General features: G+C 36.5%; 1 protein-coding gene across 1 annotated transcript in view; it reads right to left on the reverse strand.

Annotated features, from left to right (window-relative positions):
• Positions 1-24,676, reverse strand: part of plxna4 (plexin A4) — a 748,931-nt gene that overhangs the window by 313,361 nt on the left and 410,894 nt on the right. Inside the window, exon 5 of the mRNA XM_039761357.1 lies at positions 4,781-4,881. Coding sequence (XP_039617291.1) covers positions 4,781-4,881 — 101 coding nt within the window. The remainder of the gene's footprint in view (positions 1-4,780; positions 4,882-24,676) is intronic.

Below are 24,676 nucleotides of genomic sequence, written 5' to 3' on the forward strand. Positions count from 1 at the left end.
AGAATACTGATTGGAAGGCTTGCTTGTCATTTCTCTCAGTTGAACACAATGTAAACTATTGATCGTAACAATCATTGGACAATTAGCGGATTAAAAGTAGGAGTTAATTTGAATAACTCTTCCCTTTTACCAGTGTATAATTTAGAATCTCTCCCGGTTGCCAGCAAATTTTAATGTCCCTGGCCCCAAACCCTCCAATCATTCTGCAATCCTACTCCGCCTTAACCTGCAGAGTAGATACTTACACTATTACTGTAAATAAATCCTAGTTTTATAAAGTTCCTTCAAATGTGAACCAAATTCTCATGCTTTGAGCATGGGAAAGTTGCTTTACAAATAAAATGCATTATTATTATTAAGCTTTTCATACTAGAATTTCAACAGACTAAGAAAAATGCTCATCGTCATACATAAAAATGCACATCTACAAACCTTTCAGGCTAATGCCTTAGCCACAGTGCCTACTGCTGTGCAACTAGCAGGCAGCTGTATTTCTTCATATGAGCAGGTCACTCAGCCCAGCCAAGCTTAACAATTCCTATTCAGCCTGGAGCTCCAAAAACAATATGGAGCAGAGACTCAAATACTTGACATTCTTTATTTCAAAAGTTTGTCCTTTTAACATAATGTCACAAAGGTGGCATTAGTGATGGTCCATTCATTTCTTTTTTTTAAGCCTTTATCATTCTTTAATACTAACATGAGTCACAAGGTATGAAAGCTTATCCTTGTTTTACCTTAAAGGGCTTGTGCTTATTTTTACCTTGTGCTTATTTTTACCTTGTGCTTACACTTACCTATAGAATACATACACCATCAGCAAGAATTTATGAAAATGTACCAAAGGTTGAAGGTACAGATAAAGGATATATGAAGAACCAAGAAAAAAGCTAATTTTTATCAAAACAGCCAAGCAGCAGGTCTGCTGTTAATCCAGAAAGTGCCGCCTGTGCAAAAAAGACATAGTCCTAAAAAGCAGCAGAACTACTGTAGTAAAGCATAACACTAGCATATAATGAAATTTGCTGAAACACCAAAATGGAACTGAGGCTAGAAAATGCAAAACACATGCTGCTGATTCATCTGTATTCAATGCACAAATTTCTGCAGAAAACGAATCATGTGAAACTTTGTCCTTTGTGATATTTTTGCTGAAGATTTCATTGATATGTTTTCTAGTGTTACAGAAGAAGTGTATGAAATTTAATAGCATTGGTACTTACCTACGATAGGATAGATTTAAGATGAACTGTGGGTGCTTCTGGTTTTCTTAATCAATGTACTATGTATATAGATTTCAGTCAATATATGTCTTAGGAGGCATAAAACAAATCACTTCAGTGCCTTCTATTTGTGGACGGCTAACTTCATAAAGAAAAGGAGGTAGATGTTTACATAACAGAAGAAAGGTGACTAGGAAAACATCAGTGACAGTGACAGTGGTGTGGAGTTCTGACTGTTAACAGCACACAGCATCTAATATACAATGTATCACACAAGGCACAGTTTCTCTGACATTTTACTCAACAAGTTTCTGCTTTCTCCTAAATGTGCAGTATATATTTTGTAAAGTTAAAAGTATTAAATTTATAGTAAATATGATTTATATCATTATATATCATTCACATGTCTCTGTGTGAATCTATGTGTTCATTTGGTTCCAGGGCCGGCAACATGTCAGGCATTGCAGTCCTGCTAAAGAAGTTGCAAAGGTAAAAATGATGCATTTTTCATTTCATGTTTCTGAAAGAAGATCGAATCAATGTCATATCACATAAGTGCCAAATAAGTTATCACTGAGTGCAACTAAAACCAAAATAAGTTTAGAATGCTGACTGCCCTAATACTATATAATGACAAAATTCTACAAAATACAAGTGTAATAATTATCACTACCCATGTTCAAGTTTGCAGTACCTTCTCTAATGTATGCAAAGAACACAACATAACCATTCAAGTAATGCACAGTGTCAGTTTTAAGCAAGATAGCAGCTACTGAAATCTTTTGTAGCGTGCCAAGAGCAAAGGTGTAGGTACAGCAGTGTTTTTTCCAATTGTGTTTCTGTGGTGGCACACTTTTTGTAACCTAAAAAAGGCACACTCCTGATTCTACCAACCACCAAAGCATTAAATCTATATCTGTGCTAAACTGTCTAAAGGAGTGGGACAGGAGCGGCAAGAAAGTGACTCAGAGATTGCTGTTTGTATTTTCCAGCCGCTTTGTCCCTTTGCCCACTCATACAGGTGATCCTCTCTCTGCCTCACTCCACTGACCCGGGGTCAGAGGCAACTCCTATGCCTACTGTACCACGGCTCTGCAAGAGTTGCTGGCGAACACGCACTCAGGCAGATGGGCACGTCTTCTGACTACTAAAGTGCTTTCTAAGTGCTATGTCTGCACAATGGTGATCACAGATCTGCTTTTATGTCAGCTTCTCCAGACAGCCCTGTTCTCCTCGGACAGGTCTCTACCACCTGAGGAGTGTGTCACTCAGATCAGGACCAAGGGAAACTTCTCTGATATTTCCATGAGGCACCAGTTAAAAAACCCTTGTGTAGAGTATAATGATCAAGTTGTTGATGGTGATGAACAATTGGGGACAGTATTTATAGAGTTTAAACACAAGTTTTAATGTATGCCCATTTAAGAGATGAATATTCTTTCAATTAAATCAGTCTTTAATTGAAATTAAATTTTTACTTTGACATGGTTGCGCAAACAACTTTGCCAGCCAAAATTTTTGACCAAAAACAATGCGGTTTTTGCTTCACACCTCCCATATTCCCCAGATCTCATTCCTTGTGGTACTAAAATTGAGACTAAAGGGAATAAGATTTGCTATTGTGTAAGAAAAAAATGAAGTAGGCTATATACATGGTCAGTAAAGATGAGTATATTGTCACAGATATATGCCTGGGAGCCACCTTCCTGGTTCTGATGACATAAGCAATTCCAAGAGGCGCTGATGCTAACAGTATCATCTCTTTCCCCAGTAGCATCACAGAGCCTCTGAAGGGTGACACATAGCTCCTCACCCTTGAAAAGACTCCTCCCCTTCAGCCTCTGGCACCATTACAAACCAGGCAACCAGGCAGTCAGCTATCAAAGCTTGACCAGCGAAAGAGGAGGACAGAGCATCCGAATCTCTATCCACAAAAGAAAGAGGCTAACCAGATTCATTTTTTTTTGTTTTCATATTGTTGTTGTGTGTCTGTATTTCTGGTAGTATTAAATGGGGTAACCTCACTGGCTTTCTAACGTTTAGGTTGCTTAAAGCTCTCTGTTCCAAGCCACATTATAATATATACAGGTGTATGTACAATATATAATACATATGTATTTAATCACTGACATGAAATATAGACTACACTGCAATTAGGACCAAATCTAAACAACATGCCAAATTCATCACCCATTGGCTAATAATGCGGTTTTGAATTTGTGCTCCCTGCTCCCCATTACAAAACCATTTCTCAAAGGAACTTTTGAAACACCCTAAAGTCTATATTTTAAGCTGTACCAACAGTAATATGTATGCAGGATTTCATGAAATTCAACTCAGCTGTTTTGAAGTGATGTATTTTTGACCCCCAGCCATTACAATCACCCTTTACATTGAAAATTTTCAAACAATCATGTAGCCAGGATTTTAAGTTGGTTCATCTTTATCATACATACAGAATTTCATTAAGAATTACTTAGCCATTTTGGTTTGCCAACCTTCAAAGTGTCCTTTGCCTGATGAAATTTTTGAAATACCATATAAACTAAAATTACAGTTGTAATCTACATTGAAAACTTTTTGTAAATTAGTTCTGACTTTTTTTCAGATTGGTAAACAAATAAACAGACAGACAAGATGCAATCTAAGGGTTAAAAAGTAGGCCCTTAGTGTGCAGAATATTATATATTATATATACATAAACACATACAGTATACATATACATATATACACATATATAAAGAAAATGTAACATTCTAAATGCGTAGTTAACATAAATCTAGGTATATTCAAATATTACTTGTTTTAAAGGACAAAAAAATTGATAAATAGAAAAATAAAATGACTAAATCAAATACTTTATGTTGAAATCGCAACTATTCATATTCTTGTTGGTTTAAACAAACACCAAACACAAGATAATAAAATCACAGGTTTCAGGCATTATACATTTCTAGTAAAGCAACGTATATTAACATATACTAACATATACAATTGCAGCTAATGCTATAGTGACTTTATATTGAACTTCAAATTATAGGTGACACTGTGTTCTGCTCCCACTTGGATCTTTATTAAAATGTACAGATTTTTTTTTTTTTTCTGCAGATTTACAGCCTTGCTGTGAAAATTAAAGAGCAGAATAAGATTCCTGGTTTCTTACTGTGAAAACTAGTGCCATTAGCCTATCATTTTATTTAAATGTGAGCTTGCAGAACTCTTCCTGCAATCTTGCTTATGTGTCATCTTGTTATGAAAGTCCCTATTGGGAAGACAGGTTAGTTTATAAAGATGCATTTAATAAATCTGATAAACAGTATATCAGTACAGTACAATGATATATGAAATATGTTGGTCTTTTGCTTCCTTGCTATATGCACCACTATTTTCAAAACAAAGTAAGCAACTTAAAAATAGCAAACGCTGTAACTGTGAATGTCCAAGCAGTGCACATGCATGTGCAGTTATACTTGTTATGATATATACATACAGTTTATAAATATGAATACACAGCATATGTTTGTATTTTTCATAAAGAAATGAATATTTTCACTTACACATTATGGAGCACACACCATCCGCAATGGGGGTCCCCAGAGCCAAGACACTCACTACAGGTAGAATACTGTCCACACGACTCCACTGGCACCCGAGTCAGCTAGAGGATGAAGAGGAGAAAATTAAAGTCTTTCACATCGCTTCGCAACTCAGCGGCAGACCAGCAAAGCCGTGAACCCATTTACACTTGGCAGAGCTGCAATCTCCTCTTGAGTTCTAACCTTACACACTTTAATCTCTCTAGGTCTACCAGTGAGATAGGCTGCCTTTGAGAGTTTTTGATTGAATTTTTAACATTTCAACTCAGTACAGTACTAATGTAATCCCCACAACAAACACAATTTCATAGCATTAAAATAATAACATCTATATTCACATGGTTTAATGTTAATTCTAGCATGTCATTCTGAATATCCCTGATCCAGCAGCTGTTTGAAGGGCCGAGTTTAAAAAGTGTAATATTAAAAATGATAAATATTAATCATTATAAAGCCTAATTTTAACAGACAGTAGTTATATATTTGTGGACAAAGATAGAAATACAGTAGAAAACCTGCTGTTTTACAGAATATAAATTACACTGTGTTTGACAATCCCAATTTAAGTTAAGTAGTAATAGATTTAAGTTTAAGTTACGTAGTACTGAAAATAAACATCTGAACATGTCTAATTCAATCAGTGTGTTAAAAAATTCAGAAAGCCCATTCTTGTCCATTATCCTCTATTGGACTATGTCATGCTTCTTTTTATCCATCACTTCCTTTCACATAATTTTATATCACACACTTTGGACAAACATTTGCCATCATGGCATAAGTCAACACAGGAAATGTGCATTGCAAACTGTGATCAATCGAGAAGGAAACAAGAAGCAATGACAGTGAAGCAGATGGCAGTGGTGATCAGTGACACATCCTCTTCACATCCGGCAGTGAAAAAGACATCAAAACCTAGTCATGCACCATACAGTGGTTAAATCTTCAAGCAAATCAGAGGGGTGGAAGTAGGTTTCAGCAAAGTCCAGCTGTTCTCAAGAGGCTATAAGCATAGAGTGAAGAATGACTGACATGTCCCCCCTTTCCCTTTCTTACTTTTACTGTATAAAATTCCTGACATTCACCAGCTGAGTTTGTACACTTTCAAAATAAGATTGCTTTCAGACATTAAGAGGTTTTATTGAAACAGAGCTCAGGGCATTTCAATCAGAGGTGGGCATCTAGCCCTGGCACAGCTTTGGCTTTCTACAATATACAGTCTTGAAGTTGAAATCCTTCAGAAGCAAGGCTCATTGGAATGCATTGTTCTATATGAAAAAGGAAAATAAAACACTGAGAAAGTGGTTAAAGCATTTTAAAGCTAGCCACTAAGGGTTGCTGGAAACAGATGTTAAAGACATTTTGATTAACCACTTGTTTTTGTTAAACTACAGCTGTCTTGATGCCACCTCCGCTCACACACGCTCACATACAGACGCGCAGATTTCACATTCACCTGTATTAGAATGCACATTGCTCAGTGTACTTGAAAGGAAAGATGGGAGGAGATTTATAGGCTGCTAGCAGTTCTAATCTTCACAAGTTCACCCAACACTAATTATTAACTAAACTTATTCATCAGAATGTGGATCTCCTAGGGTTTTTAAATTAGTAAGGTCCAAAGTTATAGGAAACCTGCTGGTAAAAAAAAATGAATAATTTGTGATGAGCAACAAAATTACTATTACTTACTAGGCTATAGAAAAGTTCAATTTTAGTACTGACAACGTAACATATAGCTGGAGAAACTCTACTTATAGCTTTTACTTTTTTTTTTTTTTTTGCATTATACACTTATAGACTACCACCAACCACTTTAGGATCTTAATAGCAATAATTTGCAGAGTTCATACGGTTCTGCAGTATTAGAAGTGCCTCATCTCCAACAGAGACTATTGGATGAATAGTGTTTTCTATTTTTAGTTGATCTGGTTTTAATTCTACATAAGATTAATATCAGTCCTTTCAAACAAGACATTGACCCTTTTTACTCTTATGATCGCATGTAAGTATGAAACAATTGTACATCACTTCATAAATTAGTCAGTTTGACAATCCTGATGCGGTTCATCAGTAAGTCAAAAGCAAATTTGCATCAGAGTGTGGTCTGCATGGAGCTTCTGCTTCCACTAATGACATTTAAACATAACATAACATTCTCCTACCCTATTAACACAAATCAAGGTCATGGGGTCAAAGCCTATCCCAGGGGTCCTGTGCACAAATCAGGAAACTGTTGGGCAGCATGTTAGTTCATGAGAGGGCCTAGTCATGTACACAACCAACTAGAGCCAATTATCCTAACATGTCTTTGAGGATGTTGGAGAAACATCGAAGTGACCAGAGGAAAACTCACAAATACGAGGGGGTGTCAATCTAAAGTTAGAAAATGGGATTTAATAGAAAATGGAACAAACATTAACAAAACTAATAATGTAATTTCTCAATGCAGTCTCGACCCTTCTCAATGCACTTGTGCCACCTGCCTGGAAATGCCTGGATTCCAGCAAAATAAAAGGTTTTGCAACCACTCGCAACCACTCGTGCATTGCTTTCTTCGTGTCATCATTTTTCCAAATATATAATACTAGCCAACCCGCAGCGTACCATACGCCGCATAATCAGGCCGGTTTTTTAATAATTTTTAAGCACAGGGAGAAAATTAACATTTGAAAAATCGGTAATGTAATAAATCAGCAAGAAAAGCAACATTGTAACAATGCACGGAACGAACCAACACACAATCGTCCGTGAGGCGCTCAGGTGCGGAGGGTGGAATGGGAGAAGAGGAGAAGGACGTCCACTCGCTCCCTCCGTCAAGCTAGTCTGCTCGTCCAATATGCACTGCCTGCTCATGTGCCCACCTCCAACTCGTCACTCGAGTCGTTGTCGTCTTTGTACAGTCCAGATGCAGCTGTGACTCGCGTAGACTCTTCATTGCTCTGTACAGTTTTGGCTGCCTTTCTATATATAATCCACCAAGACACCCGACCACGGTAGCAGCGAGGTGGGAGGGGGGTGTGTACAAAGTGCAGGAGCATCTAAGAAGACGCATGTTTGTTGCGGATGTGAATTGCTGTATGTAGCGTGTAAAACAGATTGCTATGGTGCACGCGGTTGTGCGTTGTAACCGAAAACTCGGTTTTTAAAGACTGCTCACTTCATTGTGTATACGACTGTAGGTGAATGAAAAGATGCAACTCTGGAAAGGGCAACATACAATACAACGTTTTACACGCTGCATACAGCGATTCACATACACGACAAATTGTTTTACACGCTGCATACGGCAATTTACATCTGTGACAAACATGCCTCTTCTTAGATAGTCCTGTCGCGTCCACCCTCGTTCTCGAAGCATACACACCGCCTGGTCATGTGGTGCCTCTGTGTGAACCGGTCAGGCACAGAGAAGGTCAGCTGCCGAGAGAGCGTCTCGACTGTTGCAGGGCCTGCATTGGTGAAGCAGGTGAGACGGTAATGAAACAGAGGCACAGGGCTTATTGGTTTTTAAAGACTGCTTCCTTCATTGGGTTTTAACCAATGCACGGAACGAACCAACACACAATCGTCCAAGCGGCGCTCAGGTGCGTAGGGTGAAACGGGAGGAGAGGAGAAGGACGTCCACTCCGCTCCCTCCGTCATGCTAGTCAGCTGATTTCTCGTTCAGTATGCACTGCCTGCTCATGTGCCCACCTCCAACTCGTCACTCGAGATGTTGTCGTCTTTGTACAGTCCAGATGCACCTGTGACTCACATAGAGTTTTCATTGCTCTGTGCGGTTTTGGCTGCCTTTCTATATATAATCCACCAAGACACCCGACCACGGTAGTAGCGAGGTGGGAGGGGGGTGTGCACAAAGTGCAGGAGCATCTAAGAAGACGCATGTTTGTCGCGGATGCGAATTGCTGTATGTAGCGTGTAAAACAGTTTGCTATGGTGCACACGATCGTGCGTCGTAACCGAAAACTCGTTTTTTAAAGACTGCTCACTTCATTGTGTTTTAACCTCAGTTGTAAAGGAATGTTTTAAAGATCCCATGGGATACTCCTCGCAAACAGTTTTACACGCTGCATATGGCGATTCACCTCCGCGAGTAACATGCCTCTATTAACAGTCAACGTGGATCGGAGCTGCATGTGACCTCTATGACAGACGAATATAAATGACGCCGGTTTTTCTGTGTCGTCGCGTCCGAGTTGGTGGGCGTGGCTCTGTGAGTTGTCGTCGTATCCAATGGTCTTGGAGTTGGTGGGTGTGGCTCCTTCCTGCATGCGCCATAGGTGTCTCACTTGTCAGCGCCTTAGTGAATCCACGCCCATTCCGGCGTGCTTTCCATGGTTGTCTTGCCTTTCCATGGGTGTCTTGCCTTAGTGAATTATATATATATATATAGATTATATATAGTATAAAAAAGTTAAAGTTTATTTTTAAGCCGAGAAGGAAAGAAGATTAAAGACACAAAGTTTTGGCTCTATAGTCCTTCATCAGGTGAAAAGGAAAGAGCGGTTCACATAATCAGGAGAGGAAGGAGTCACAAAGAGTGTAATTTTATTGAAAATAAAGCACACATGACAAATATAATCCCCAAAGCACTAAAATGGATTTGTTTCAGAATCTTATTACATGGAATCTGTACACAATATTGTTGACTGTACATGTAGCTAAATGTTCTTAAAATGCCCCCCACACCATTTCTCCTAAATATTATTTGATTCAATCCTTAATAGAGAAAGAGAAAATGGTTTTATCAACTGAAGTATTCAAATTGTTGAGGCTAGATACAGTATATATATATATATATATATATATATATATATATATATATATATACACTTTTTGGACAAACCCCAAACACTAATTTATTTTTCAATTTTTAATACATTTTCATTTGGCCAATTTTTGTCTACTTTCTACTAGCAATTTAAAAATTGCAGTGCATTTCTTCTAAAGAGCAAATTATTTACAGTTTATAATTAATTACCGTTTCTCTCTGTGATTATCAATATGTGTCAATTTTATTTGCAGTTCACTTATACACTATGTATATTTTATCTTAGACTGCTGTCAAGCCAGGTATTATTATTTATTATTAGTCAGTCAGTCACTTTCAAACTCGCTTAGTCCTGAACCGGGTCATTGGGGTTGCTGCAGCCTATCCCAGCCAGCATTGAGCACAAGGCAGGAAAAGACTGCAGACAGGGTGCCTATTTTATTATTAATTTATAATTAATTATTTCTGTTTCTCACAATCACCTACTTATATATAACCTATATATAAGAAAAAAACATTGACAGTTACAAAGCTATATTGTCCAATTCCCCTAAAATATTTGATATTTTTTGGGAAAAAAAAAACTTTTTTGGATTGGTATAGAAACCACATAGCTGAAAGTATGTGGAGTACAATTACTAATATTTGAATTTCTCCAGTTATCATACTAAGTCCAGGTTTGTTTTTGTTAATCTGAGTTATACAGTGAATTAAAAAGAATACAAAAGATACCATGGACTGAAATTTCACCCAAAGTCCGCTCCTGACCTGCACTCTGGGTTCTATTGAAAAAGAAGATGTAGAAAATGAATAAACAAGTGCAGTCACAGTATCTTCCTTTATACTTTATATATAGATTTCGATTTTTTATAGAATATTTAATTCTCATAAGGAATTGCCCCTTGCCTGTCTGGTACTCTGTAAATTCCCTAGCTTATAGTCTTCCATTTTTGAGTCTATTTCAAGAGCACTGGAACAGGCTCTTATTTCATAGTTGGATGTGGCATCAAGGTGGGGGTCCCTGCTTTAAAAAAACGCTGTCACAATTATTTTCTTTGGTTATTTCCCTTTGCTTGCTCTGTTGTTTCTCAAGCTTACCAGACTAATTCCGCCATTTATTATTTTTGAATGTGGCATTAGACAAAACACAGATTCTTTTTTTAAACAAAAGGAATGAAGGAAATTGTTTAAGGTTATAGGAAAAGATGTGACATATTAACCAAACAAGTAATCACATTGGAATTGCACAGAGAAAGAAGAAGGAGGAGGATGGAGTTTGAAATTGTTAGATTGGCTGAAGTTTATAATGGTAACACAATGGTACTGAACTTTGATAAATGTGAGGTATTTAGAACAGTAACTAACAATGATGACATTTTTTTAAATACATGAAATACACAGAGTTGAAAAAAATGATAAAGTGATGATATGTGTGCGGTGGATTGGTTTTGTGTCTCTGGTTTGTGTCTTGCATTTGGAGGATGCCTGCTTTCCTTGTGCCTTGATCACCAGTTTTCTTTTATGGTCCAAAGTCATGCTGCTAGGCTGAGTGACACTAGTCAAGTGGGAATGAATGCACTTAGTGACAAACCCCATTCCTGTCTGGGGTGAATTCAATATTTGACCCTGATGCTACTGATACAAAATTACGAAATATAAAGATGTAATGTTTCAGAATAAAGGCCTCGGTATTGCATTTATTGTCTGCATCAACAATCATGCAAGCAGAGTTTAAGACTACTTTGTCCTTTTACATTTATAAATGAGATGTGTTATTTTTTGCCAGCTCTTTAATATTTAAATACACTTCTACATCATAATTATGTTTCAGCAAGTAAGTTCTCAGTCAAGTAAAACTGACCTTTCCATGGATATTATGACAGTGGAAAAAGGTGAGGAGTAACTGATTTACTATTCAAGCCATTATTTTTAATTAGCATAATTCATCATTGTTGGTACTGTACACACCTCAAGCTCCTATATACTCAAAGTTAAGTAAGAAATGCGGCTTGACAGCACTGTAAAACTAACAAGCTGTTGTATAATAATGATTCCAATTCAACTGATAGCAGCTTATAATGTAAATGAAGTAATGAAGGTCACTGAGGCATATAAAACAAAAAGAAATGGAGGTTGCCATGAATTGTTGACACTCACTTTATAAAGCAATGGGGGTATCAAGGACATCTTTCTTCTTTTTGAACGCGGCTCGTTCATTAGTGGAACTTTAAAAGCTAGGCCTGCTGTATAGCACACAACTTATTGACCAACCTAGGAGTGGACATTGGTCTCTCCCAGAACATAGTAACAGATGCCAGTTAAAGTAAAGACCTTGGCTTTTCCCAAATGATTGGCGAGGCAAGAGATGAGGCTAACTTGCTGTCTTTAGTTCAAGTGACAGAAATAGGTAATGGGAGCACGAAAAACAGGAAAGTCTTGTCAGTTTAACAGGACATTGGATAACAAGTGGGTTGGTATTCTACTTGAGTCACCATTTAATCAACTCACACTAATCAATGACACTGCATCAACTTGGGGGTGCAAAATGTCTTAGCACAATTAGAAACACTGAGGCTAAAACCAAAAACTAAACAAAGGAACAAGATGCAGATATATTAAAAGGTAATACATAGCTAAACAATAATATCTTTCATTTCAGATAGATAGATAGATAGATAGATAGATAGATAGATAGATAGATAGATAGATAGATAGATAGATTTTTGCAGAAGCTCCAGCAAATAAATAAATAAAGACAACCTTTTCGAACACACATAAGAACTTCTGATTTGAATAACAGAGAGCTGATACAGTCAATAATAGGCTTGTAGGTGGCAGTAAGATGAGAACAGACCTGCTAAGTCTGTACCACAGGTCTATATTTAAATTCATTAATAAATAATAAATCCATGCCTTTTGTTTTTAGAATGTGAGAACAATTGTGATGGGAACAGGCCATTCAGCCAAACAAGCTTCCCAATGCTATTCATCTAGATTCTCCAAAATAACATCAAGTTGAGATTTCAAGGTCTTCAAACCTCCACCGTCAACCACAGTACTTTAATCCATGTATCTATGTTTTATTTTTTTTCTGGCTTTTAAATAGCAGCAGAAAACATTCATGTATTCATTTGCAAAATCCTGTCCAATATGAAGTTCATGTTGATTAGAAAGTGCAAGTAAGAATTTCACTTTATTCTGCACATGTTGTCAGTAATGATTGTCTAAACCTATAGAGAATGGACCAGTGGGCATTATGCAGGAGCACAACCAGTACGGAATCCAGGCAAAATAACAACAATAGACAATAATACAAATAATAATAATAGGGTGGCACAGTGTATACTGCTTAGAAGACTGGGTTTAAACAATACCCAGATCAGTCAGTGCAGATTTTGTGCATTCTTTTTCTAAGGATGTTTTTCCTATGGGTCCTTCAACTTTCGTCCCACATCCCAAATTTAACTTAATTGAAAACTCTAAGCTGGTGTCATGTGATTGAGTGATTGTTTTCTGTGACAGCCTAGCTACCCATTCAGTGCTGGCTGCTGCCATATTCCTTATGCCTATACAAGAATTTACTCAGGGTGACAGCTCCTCACCCATAGAATCAGCTGAGCTGACCTTAAGGCTTTTGCTTAACAGAACATTCCTTTCAGCTGCTGGAGATAAAGGGGACCTAGGGTCTTCAAACTGTGAGGATGGCTTTTATGTAGCAGCAGGCGCTCTCTCTCCACCTCACAACACTCAAACCCGCTCCTTGCCTAACATGCCTAATGCTGCAGGCCCCCTGCAATTCTAAATTATTTTAAGCAAGTTTAAAATTAAATAATGGGTTGCATAATAATCCTTCTATACAGTATATTTGTGCGCCCACACACACTTATTGTGGAGCCAATAGTGGCAGAAAAAGGTGTAAGGCAAAGGGCTATATACATTTGTTAATTAAAAAATATTACAACAAAGGTTTCCTGTAAACATATGTCTATATGAGTGTTTAGCTTGACTAGGAAGTATTTTGTGAGGTATTAAAATTGGTATAAAGTAGTCAAGATTAAAAGCAATTTCAAAATCTATAAGACAAGAAATATGGTACCATTTGGTAATTTATGTGGTTACCATACATAAAAATCTATTTGGTATGATGCATTTCTACCAACAGAAAACACAATATTGAAGAGGACACAGCATAATTACTTTATAAAAAACAGATTTTTCATTGAGAAAGACAGAGTGTGTGCCTCAAGGAACCAAGGGTATATTTTTCACCAGATGAAGTTACATTCTCAAACAGGCTTTATTGCTCTATTAGATAATTAAGTAAATTTAAAGCATTTAGAATATAATTTAGAAAGCAATTTAGCCCACTAGATTAATGTGGATTACTATCTGTACAACTAGAAGCAATTCAGTTAAAAGCTATCAACACAATCTTTCGGTTTCAGAAATAAACTGTTTTAAGTAGTTCTAAATACAAACAACATCTAGAGGCCTGTTCCTATAAACTGCTTCTGAATTCCTTAGAAAACTGAATAACCACTAAATTATTTTTTTTTCTCTATTGAGAGTTTGTAAAATAAAACAAAAATAAAATTACGCGCTGGCATTGTTCAAAAGTCGCTATTTACAACATGAAGCCAATCGTTCCATGCTTATAGCAGAATAACCCACAGAAGCAAAGGTCTTTCAACTGACATCAGCCCCAAAGTCACATTAAATCCCAGTGGCACGCTTTAAGTACTGTAATTTACGAGCGACGTAAAGAATGTAGCTATCAGAAATCTCCAGTGACAAGATTAAGTTTTTGAGTAGTCCTCAGGAGTAATTACGCCATAGCCGTCAGCTTTAGTAGCAGTGATTAATGACAAAGCTTTTGCAGTGGTGACCCTTTACTCTGCCACATATTGACAACCTGAAGCTTGTGAGAAGAATGTGTGACATATGACAATTATCTGCTGCTGTCAAAACATAAACAAATGTCATCTTTAGTGACAGTGAGACTGTTGAGGTTGTGATAAAAAATGAAGATGGCACTAGTGAACAGCTGGCTACGTTGTGTTGAGAATAATCGTGCCTGCCATGGGACTTAATGGACATTACGGTACAGGAAGGGAAGTAACAGGTGTACGCTATTTATCTTCAAAAAACAAATAATAAAACTGAAATCTGTTTTTTTTTTCTTTTCAATCCCATCACACATCTTTTCTAAGATACCACAATCAAAGCAGCATGTACAAATTAGATGAGAACAGTTTTTTCAGTGTCAGATTCAATTCCTTCAAAAATGAATAAATGACTAATTATTCTATCAAACAATTCATCCATGTGGGCAGCGACAGCTTTAAATTAGTTGACTCCGTATGTAACTCTCCAATATGGAAGAATATTTTAGAGCTTATTTATGATGGCTTTCTTTCAAAGATTCACAGACAAAATGGACATGACTTGGTACTGACCTGTGTGCTCTTGCCTACTCAAGCCCAAGGCAGCCATACTAAAATGCCAATCATTGGGCTGTATCATGTTCATGTGCCTCACCACTGAAGTGACCTAGTCAAGTCTCTACATGTTTTATAATATGGACTATCCCTGGATGACGGGGCTGAGAAACTATGCTACAAGCACAGGGCATAATGCAAGAACCAAAAAACGATGACACCCCAGCTATTGCATGGCTCTTATACACATATACACATTTAGACTTTTGACCAAACTTGGACCTATTTGGATATAGACAGAAGCTAGCCTATGTTCTGAAAATTCTGTCAGATATATAATAATCTTGGAAAATTTTACACAGAGAGTGACCTGACTAGAAAATAAACCATTGAGCTGTTAGGCAGGAGTAATGTAAAGCAAAGCAGGTTTATTTATATAGCACATTTCGTACCATTAGACAAGTCAAAGTGCTTTACATAATAAGGATAAAATACAATAAAAAAATAAAATATACCAAAAATGGTTAGAGACAGTAAAATTACAGAAATTTAAAGCAATATGTAAAATGAAGAGAATAAAATGGTGACACAACAGCATTTCAGTTCAATAATAGTGCAGCACAGTCAAATGTACAGAAAAATAAGATTTGAAGGTTTCTACTGTTGGGGCATCTCTAACATGTTTTGGCAGATTATTCCATTTTTGTGTTGCATAATGGCTAAAAGGAATTTCACCCTGTTTCATTCTCACTCTGGGTATAACCAGCTGTCCGGCCCATAAGGATCTAAGAGGTCTACTGGGTCTATAAACGGTTAGCATCTCTGTAATGTACTGTATTCTGGGCCTAAGCTGTTTAGTGTCTTATATACTAAAACCAGTATCTTAAAATCAGTCCTATAGCTGAATGGGAGCTAATGTAATGATATTAGTCCTGGAGTAATGCATTATCATTTCTTACTTATAGAAAGCATGCAAGCAGTGGCATTCTGAACAAATTGCAATTTTTTATAATAATCTTTTCGGTCAGGCCTGAGAAAAGAGCACTGAAGTAATCTACTGTGCTGAAAATAAAAGGCATGGATACGTTTCTCCAAGTCTGTTTTTGACATCAAACCTCTGATTTTAGAAATGCTTTCCAGATGATAAAATGCAGATTTAGTTACTGTTTTAATAAGATTACTGAAACTAAGATCTGCATCCAGAAATACCCCAAGGAGTACTAACCACTACTGATGAGTCAGGGATTTGCATGAAACTGAATTTACAGCAAATTTTACTGGATGTTTTCACAATCAGTTATTGATACAGTAAGAAAGATGGTTAGTTGCTGTCACATATACTACACACAACCTTCCCTCCCATATCCTTGACACAATCCTGTTACACCATTCATATACCTAGAAAGGGATGTAACCTGTCAATCCTTATCTATCCCCATTACATCTCATGAGTAAACCAGCGATACTTCTAAAAGTTACACAGTGCAATGACAGGAAAGGCGAGAGAAAAAGGGTGTGGTGGTGGACGTGATGCTATGCCATAGGACCCCCTGCAAGAAGCTTAACACAAAAATTACCAAAGCGTGCCAAAAAACTCGTAGATCTGTCCCACCTTAAATCCCTTCGCACCTCTCCGTCAGCCTCTTTTGTCCTGTAAATGTGTCGACAAGCAGCAAGCAGCCTACTTTCACATCCCTCACCGCCACACAGTTTTCTCAGCTCAGGTCTGTTTACCTGCATGTCCGTTGCTTAGAGTTGTATAGAGTGAGAAGTCAAGCAAAATGACACCTTTTATAAACACTATATCGTTATGTGGAACACTTGCATTTCATGTGTGTTCCGTGTCTACAACAATCTATGTAAACACTGTTAAAAAGCAGAAACATTTTTCATGTTTTAGTAATATCAGTTATAGTAATAGTAATAGTTACAGACTCAAAAGATGCTGATAGAGAGGTGCGAAGGGATTTAAGGTGGGATGGATCTACGAGTTTTTTCATAGGCTTTGGTAATTCTAGTGTTAAACAGAAAAACTATCCACTACGTGAACATGACAGCCTCAAGTATAATACTGAATATAAATAATAAATATATTTATATTGTGCATTCATATTGCTATTATCATTGCTATTACTATTAAGTAGAAAAGCACAATAAAAAGGCCAATCTTATGAAAAGAGTGTAAAAATCATTCTCAGAGTTTCAGGAAAGCTCATAGTACAAGTGTAATGGTTGGTGTTTAGTTGTATTTGAATATGGAAAGTTAGTAAGTATGATGTTTAAATACTGGAAGATGTGAGACTATAAAGTTATTTGTTTGAATTATCAGAGTCACTTTTCCATTCTGGGAAATTTTTACCCCATTGTAGTATAACACATTCACAGTGGAGTTTTTTTTCTCTGACACAGTGAAATGTTTTACAAAAAAAAAATTACATAAATACCATAGTCTCTTCTGAAAGTAGGCATGTCTGTTTCCAAAATATCCACTACAGTGAAAGAAAATGGCATAGCCTTTATAATTATACATGTTATTAGTGGTGATATTTGCATCATCTGGTTATGTTTATTTTAAGAGAAATGTGATACCACATTTATAAATACTAAGTAATGGAACACATTTAGCCTGATGTAAATAGACATTTTAAAACCTTTGAATACTACAAAAAGTGGTTGAACTAACAACCTAATATATTCATATTAGTTTAAAATGGATGTCACATTTTCTCCCATTTTTTCTTGACATGTAATGGGATGTAATTGCATCTCCTCAACTGCATGAATATAACTGTCTGACTTCCATAACTTTAGCAATTGTAAAGAGGCCCAATAGACTCAAGCAAAGTGTGAACTGCTGTAATGTACACATCAAAACGTCCTTTATGTCCTGTTATTTTTAGATGGAAAACGTTGCTCTGTTACTGAAATAGTAACAATGTTGCCTATCTTGAGAAAAATCCATTCCCTGAGCAGCAAAGGAGCACACACTATGGGATTTAAGGGCCGATTGTTATCTTTAGTCCTGGCAGATTTATAAAGTCCAGAAACGTGTAAGGATATACTTTATTTACCAGAGTCTATTTCACACCATTGGACTGTAAAATTATTGCTGGCTGCTGTAACCTTTTCTTCTAATTTTTGCTGCAAAAGGAGACTGTTGCTTTCTTAGCAACATGTATATATGAACAGCACTCTCAAAAGTGTTCTATGATATATTAATAATATTTTCAGGGGTGGTAAAGCTATATCGTTTTAGTTGCACCTTCAAAGTCTTAGCCTCTTTATGTTCTCCCCTGTTTTTGTGTGTGTGAATGTTCAGTGGACAGACAAACTGGTTTACTTTCATAGTGTGATCGACATGAGTGAGTATGTCCTGTTGTGGGCTGGCACATTATACCTATTGCAAACAAGATAGATATTTTATGAGAATAATGAATGAATGACTATAATTTATAGTATTTTATATTGCACTTTGTGCTGCTCGGTATATTGTATGATCCAAATCTTCATTTACACCTATCGCTGTTTAATAATTTCTCTTGATATTTTTATTGCTACTGATAGAGAAGGGGTTGGGAGCACGCACTGATACAGCACATTATCACGCCCACCACATAACATACCTCCTCAGGATCCCAAATATGGACCCGAGAGCAGCCGTGCAACACTTCAGCACCACGCTTGAATGGATTGGAACAGTGTGAGGTTTGCTTGTAGTGGCTGGAATGTCAATTCTGCCACCAACCCCCAAGTTTTTCCCTGCAGGTTGGTGGACCTGCTTGCAGGACTGGATGCAGGGTAACGTCATACCCAGGAATTAGCAGTTGCAGGTTAAGGGCCTTGCTCAAGGGCCCAACGGAATCAAATCAATTCTGGCACTTACGCGAATCGAGTCATCAGCCTTCCAATAGGTGGCACAGACCCCTAGCCTTTGAGCCACCAATCCACCCACTACTGATTGCTACTGATAGAATACATACAAATAAACAGGCAGACATTACAGCATAATGATTACTGAATTGGATTGATAACTATTTAATAACTTTGCTCTATTCAATACCCCCTACTGTGTTATTGTGAGCAGGTCACATAGCCTACCAGGATCCAAATATACACAAAAAATAAATATCAACAATTATCATATCATATCATAGTGACTTGAAAATTACACTGAAATGACATTGTCCAAATAAACGTGTTATATAAAATTAAGGACAATTTATTAAAATGACATTTTAAACCAGAACCTGAAATAGTAAGAAGTCAGCTCAATTACTGTACTTTACTGCATTTAACTGCTAAAAGAAGGGCCGAGTTAAGAAGATGAGCAAACTTTGACACAACAGGGCAAGAACTCTTTAATAAATGATGTGATACAATGCCCAGAGCCTTGGCATTAGAAAAGGAGACGATGCCCAGATCCCTCACATTATACCTTCTTTAGTCTAAGAACGTCTGGGTGATCAATAAGATACAACTTGGCATAAATGCTCTGAAAATCTGAACCTCAAATATTTAATTTCTAGAAGTATTGGAAAATCTTGGTAACAGTGATATTTCCCTAATCAATGAGCTCATGATAGAGACTAATAGTGAGAACAACAGCCAAAAAGAGTACCGAAAAAAAAATAAAATAAAAAAACACCCTAGCTATTGGAAAGCCATGTAAATTTTAAGGTCAGAGAGCAACATGGAGTCTGGAGGGAGGCATATGGTGAATGTGCCCATGAGGGACCACATTAGCAGTGCCATACAGGTAATAGGAGAAGCTTTCCAAAAGCATATGTGAACAACATGGAGGGAGAAAATTGGTGCTCTGTGTACTTGGATAGTAAAGACAAGATACATTGAGAATTTATCTTTAGTCAAGATCTGGTTCGAAACTTGGATGAAATAAGCCATGCATTTAATTTAATTTTAAGTCTGGTTGCTAAACTGCAGAATGTGATACACACTTACAAAACTCCTTCCCTCATGTGCAGCCATTAGTAAACCAAGGTGGATACTAGCCCTGTCCATCTCATCTGTCTTAAATAAGGGAAAAACAGCCGAGCAGAGCAGTAAGTTTTATAAAATGAAAGAGTATATGACAGGTTGCCTGTGTCTACTAGATGTATATAACATGGTGTGGTTTTGGAGGAACTGCCTGCCGCTGTGAAATCATTTGTGTGGTGAAGAGCATTGCATGTCTCTATTCACTTGTGGCTCCCCTTGACAGCAAGTAGGGCAGAAGTAAACAGCAGGCACACTGTGTGCACATTATTCCTGCTTGATATCAGGCTACAATATTTTATATTCAATCTCTTGACTCAGGAAAAGGGAGTCATAGGAAGTGCATGAAAATATCCATTATGATGAAGTGATTTATTTCATATGGTATTATGCAACTGACGATTAACTGATTAACATAAAAGTTGGGTGTAACAGAAGTTACACAGATGCGGCGATAAATGTTATATGACGGAAACTCAAAGAGGTTAAGTAAATTGTTCAGAGTGGCACAGTGAGAGGGTCCCACAGCAACTTTATCTCAAAGGCAGGATTGTTGGATTACCTCTTAATTCAGTCTAAAAGTTTCCTTCACCTAATGTCGGTGACATCTATCCTTGCTGTACTTTGACCAAATGGAGAAGTTCACATAACAACTAAGTACAGCTGGAGTTCCGAAGTGAAGGGTGTTCTATTAGTTTAGGTGTACAATACAATTATTAGTAACACCAATAATTATTTTTTCTTTTATTGGAGATGACCGTTCAAAAAATATAATTATTATTATGACATTAAAATAAACTTTTTTCAAATGAAACAAATACGTACAAACAGCATAGCTAAACAGGATCAAACATGACATATTTTGCCCTTGCATAATATTAATAATCAAGCAACAGTCAAGAATTATTGGAATGAAAACTTGAATTCTACTTATGGTCTGATTATATCTAAACCTTGAGCTAACTTTTACATTCCTGTTCTGCTAAGTATAATTGCAATGTGAGGTAAAACAATGTGGGATTTGATGAGAAATCCTCTCATCATGAGAATCTCTTTCGTTCATTGCTGTCGTGTCAAAGCTGAGCTTTCCACAATGCAGTGCTTGAGCTTTTATTTAATTCCTTGACTTGTAACTGTCCCTCTTCTCTACAGACAAGCTGCAAAAGTGCACCATTATTTAGTAGATGATCCCAAGCTGTGGAAGGAGCTTCCTATGAACTTCTGATGCTCTGGTGCACTTTAAAGACCCAGCTCTTCACAAAACACCTTGAGACAGCTTTAGTTTTTAATCCTCTGCTCTCTTCCTGATATTGCCAGCTTGTTCTAACCCTGTCAATCATCAAAAAACTGAGCTTTTCTTATAAGACCCATTACTCAGCTATGCTCTGGACTAATGGAAGCACCAAGGTTTTTTTGTGCACCACATTAAACTTTATTCTCTGTTTCTGGGCCACTATTTTATTGTCAAACAATGCAATGAATTGTATGTATGTTGATTTATGAAAATAAAGAGTACCAGTAATAATAAAAATACTATTCGAAATAAAACAAAATCCTATTCTAAAAATACAATTCTAATAAATAAAAATAAAATATTAATAATAAATATGAATATTGTTAAATAAATAAACAATAAAAGTAAATAATAAATACAAATGCTATTATAATACTATATTATGACCCTGAATAAGCAAAATTGAGAATGTATGTATGCATAAGCACTATTATTAGGCTCCCAAGCCATATTTCAGCAATTTTCAGCAAATGTCGCTTTTGCCACCTCTTGTTTGATTATGGGCATTGCAACAAAGTAAATTATACAATTAGGGATTGATTGTAAGGTAAACAAGCAGTGTGTAATTTACTATTGTGAATATGTGTAAGGATTTCCATGTTCATCAATACAGAATGAAAGAACACAGAGCACCAATGATGCAAGTGCATTGCAAATTGGCATATTTAATTCATATTGCTCAACACACAGTTCACCAAATGATAGACTGGCATCTGCAACTGCCAAAAAAAATGGTATGAAAATTTCAGGGAAAAGTAAACAGAGCTCAGTGTGAGAAAATTTACTTAACATTTAAGATTTTTTTAGATCATTTTAAAATGTTCCGTGAAAATGTTCATTGTTTATAAAGGTGATTATTTTCAACAGATATTTGACAAATGTTGGAGCTACACCAGCATGAAAATCAACTCTGCAACGTTTGATAAAGTCAGACTTGTAAGGTGAATGCATATTTGAGATATCAGAGAACTAATCAAAGTAGTCGGCTGTGAGTATCCTGTTATTGGCCAATCAGATACATAAAAAATGCTTATCATTTTGCACTTTATTTTTTATATTTGTTATTTCTTTACAAAAGCTCACTATAGGCTGATTTCTGTTATTTCAGCAGATATTACGTGCAGGATTGGGATGGAACCAATACCTGCACCACAGAGTGTAAGGCTGGAATCAACCCAGTCCATCACAGAGCACACTCACAAATATTTAGGGGGGGGGATTTAGAATACACAATTAGCCTAAAAAGGACCTCTTTGTAATATGAAATGTAGACTAGAGACTAGAGAAATATTCACAGATGTGACTGGGTGAATTGTATGCTTTGTTGGTCTGATATACAGTAAATAGATAGATAGATAGATAGATAGATAGATAGATAGATAGATAGATAGATAGATAGATAGATAGATAGTGAAAACTCTATCTATCTATCTATCTATCTATCTATCTATCTATCTATCTATCTATCTATCTATCTATCTATCTATCTATCTATCTATCTATCTATCTATCTATCTATCTATCTATCTATGTCCCCTTATGGCACTATGGCCATGTGGCGCAATTCCCTGAGGATTGTTACTGTTCATGGACAAATTCTTTGAATGTTGCTTCAAACGTTTACTCTTTACTAGAGCACTTTATAGTAACAATTCTCAGAGGAGGACATGTTTCATATAATATGCCCTTGCATATTTTTGTACTTCTAGAGTACTACCTATTAATTTAATTTAATCTGTGATTTTCTTTTTTTGCTACTTTTTAATTTGATCTTGTAGAGCTAGCATAAACTCTTCCATCTCACCATATGTTATCACCATGGTGTAGCCCATTATTTGAAACAATCTTCTCCACCCAAGGCTGATCAACACAAGAGGATGTCCACCATGCAATGTCTTCTGGGTCCATGTTTGTGTTTTAAGTTGTGTGGTTGTTATGCCCTCTGTGATGTTGTCTGTGGTATGTAATTTAAGTGATGTGTAGTTTGTGTCTGCATGAACTATTTGCTTTTGCGTAGTGTCAATGTATGCTGTTTTTTGTGGAAACATTTTCTTAAATATTAATCCATGTTTTGTGTATATTAATTATATCCATGAGACCCCTTCTTCCTTCAGCACATGGAAGGTTGAGTTGTTCTATGACTTCTTTGGGGTGGTGGTGGTGTGTTTTGGGAGTAGTGTTTCTTTTTTATTTATGTTTGCGGCCATTGTACAACTTCAGATGATCATTTGAGTATTGGTATGGCATATGTATTGATGACTTTAATTGTGTTGCGTGCATGTAGGTGTGCTTTGAGTGAAAAATGTGATGTATATAAAATAGAAATTTCGAATAAAGAATGTTACTTAAACACCACAAATATTTTGTATTAATCAAAAATTAAAAATCTCCAAAGTAGCCTACAATGCCTTTCACCAATTATTCAAAACCTTAGTCTTGTCATGTATCGAAGACAAGACACCTCAGAGGCTCTGCTGTTTTTAATGCTTAATTTAAAGAAAGCTATTATTTCAGCCCTTTGCTTCCAAATCGTTTTATACTAATGGCATATCTCTAGAGTCAGCCAATAAGTGTTGCCAGTGGTAAGCTACCGAATAAAGGCAAACTGAATTATTATTATTTATGCTTTACAATACATTTTTAATGGCACGTTGCTGACTATGAAGATAGCTTATCTGCACCATGAAAAAAGCAAGTAGCTGAATCAAACTCCTGGGGTGAAACAACAAGCACTGTCAAATACCATGAATGCTTTGTGGTTAAAATGCAAGCTGGGGCTTCAGAGGATGATTCCCATTCTCATAATTTCAAGTTTGGTGTGTTTTTAACTGTTTGATAAGTATTGCCTGGCTATCGAAGCCTTTGTATAATGCAATTGACTTCACAAATTTAACAAAAAAAAACGCTGTTTGATTTGTAAGAAATGTTAAGTGAAATAAACAAGCACTGATATACGATAAAAACATATTCATACTTTAGCCAAAGAAAACCATACATGCATTATATTAAGTATTGTTGTTTAATTTATGGATGGCATGGTGTCACAACACATCAGTGTCCTACTCTAACAATACCTGTATGAAGTTTGCTTAATTTTTCCATCTTTGCTTGGATCTTTGTCTCGCACTTCAAAGACACACGTGCTAAAGTGACAATCCAGTCTGGCCCAGAGTGAGTTACCATATTTGTGCATTTCTAATAAATGGGTATCCCATCCAGGTTAGGGCCAGACTTGCTCCTGTGCAGCCTTGAAGGTTTCTTCTCTAAGAAATGTAATATTCTTTAGGGAAGTGAGTTTGGAAAGTGGCGACCTTATTTAACTTTTAAAATATTATTTTAAATGCCTTGTGATATACAGTAGA

Source organism: Polypterus senegalus, chromosome 8 (genome assembly GCF_016835505.1).
Source record: "Polypterus senegalus isolate Bchr_013 chromosome 8, ASM1683550v1, whole genome shotgun sequence".
Lineage (NCBI taxonomy): Eukaryota > Metazoa > Chordata > Cladistia > Polypteriformes > Polypteridae > Polypterus > Polypterus senegalus.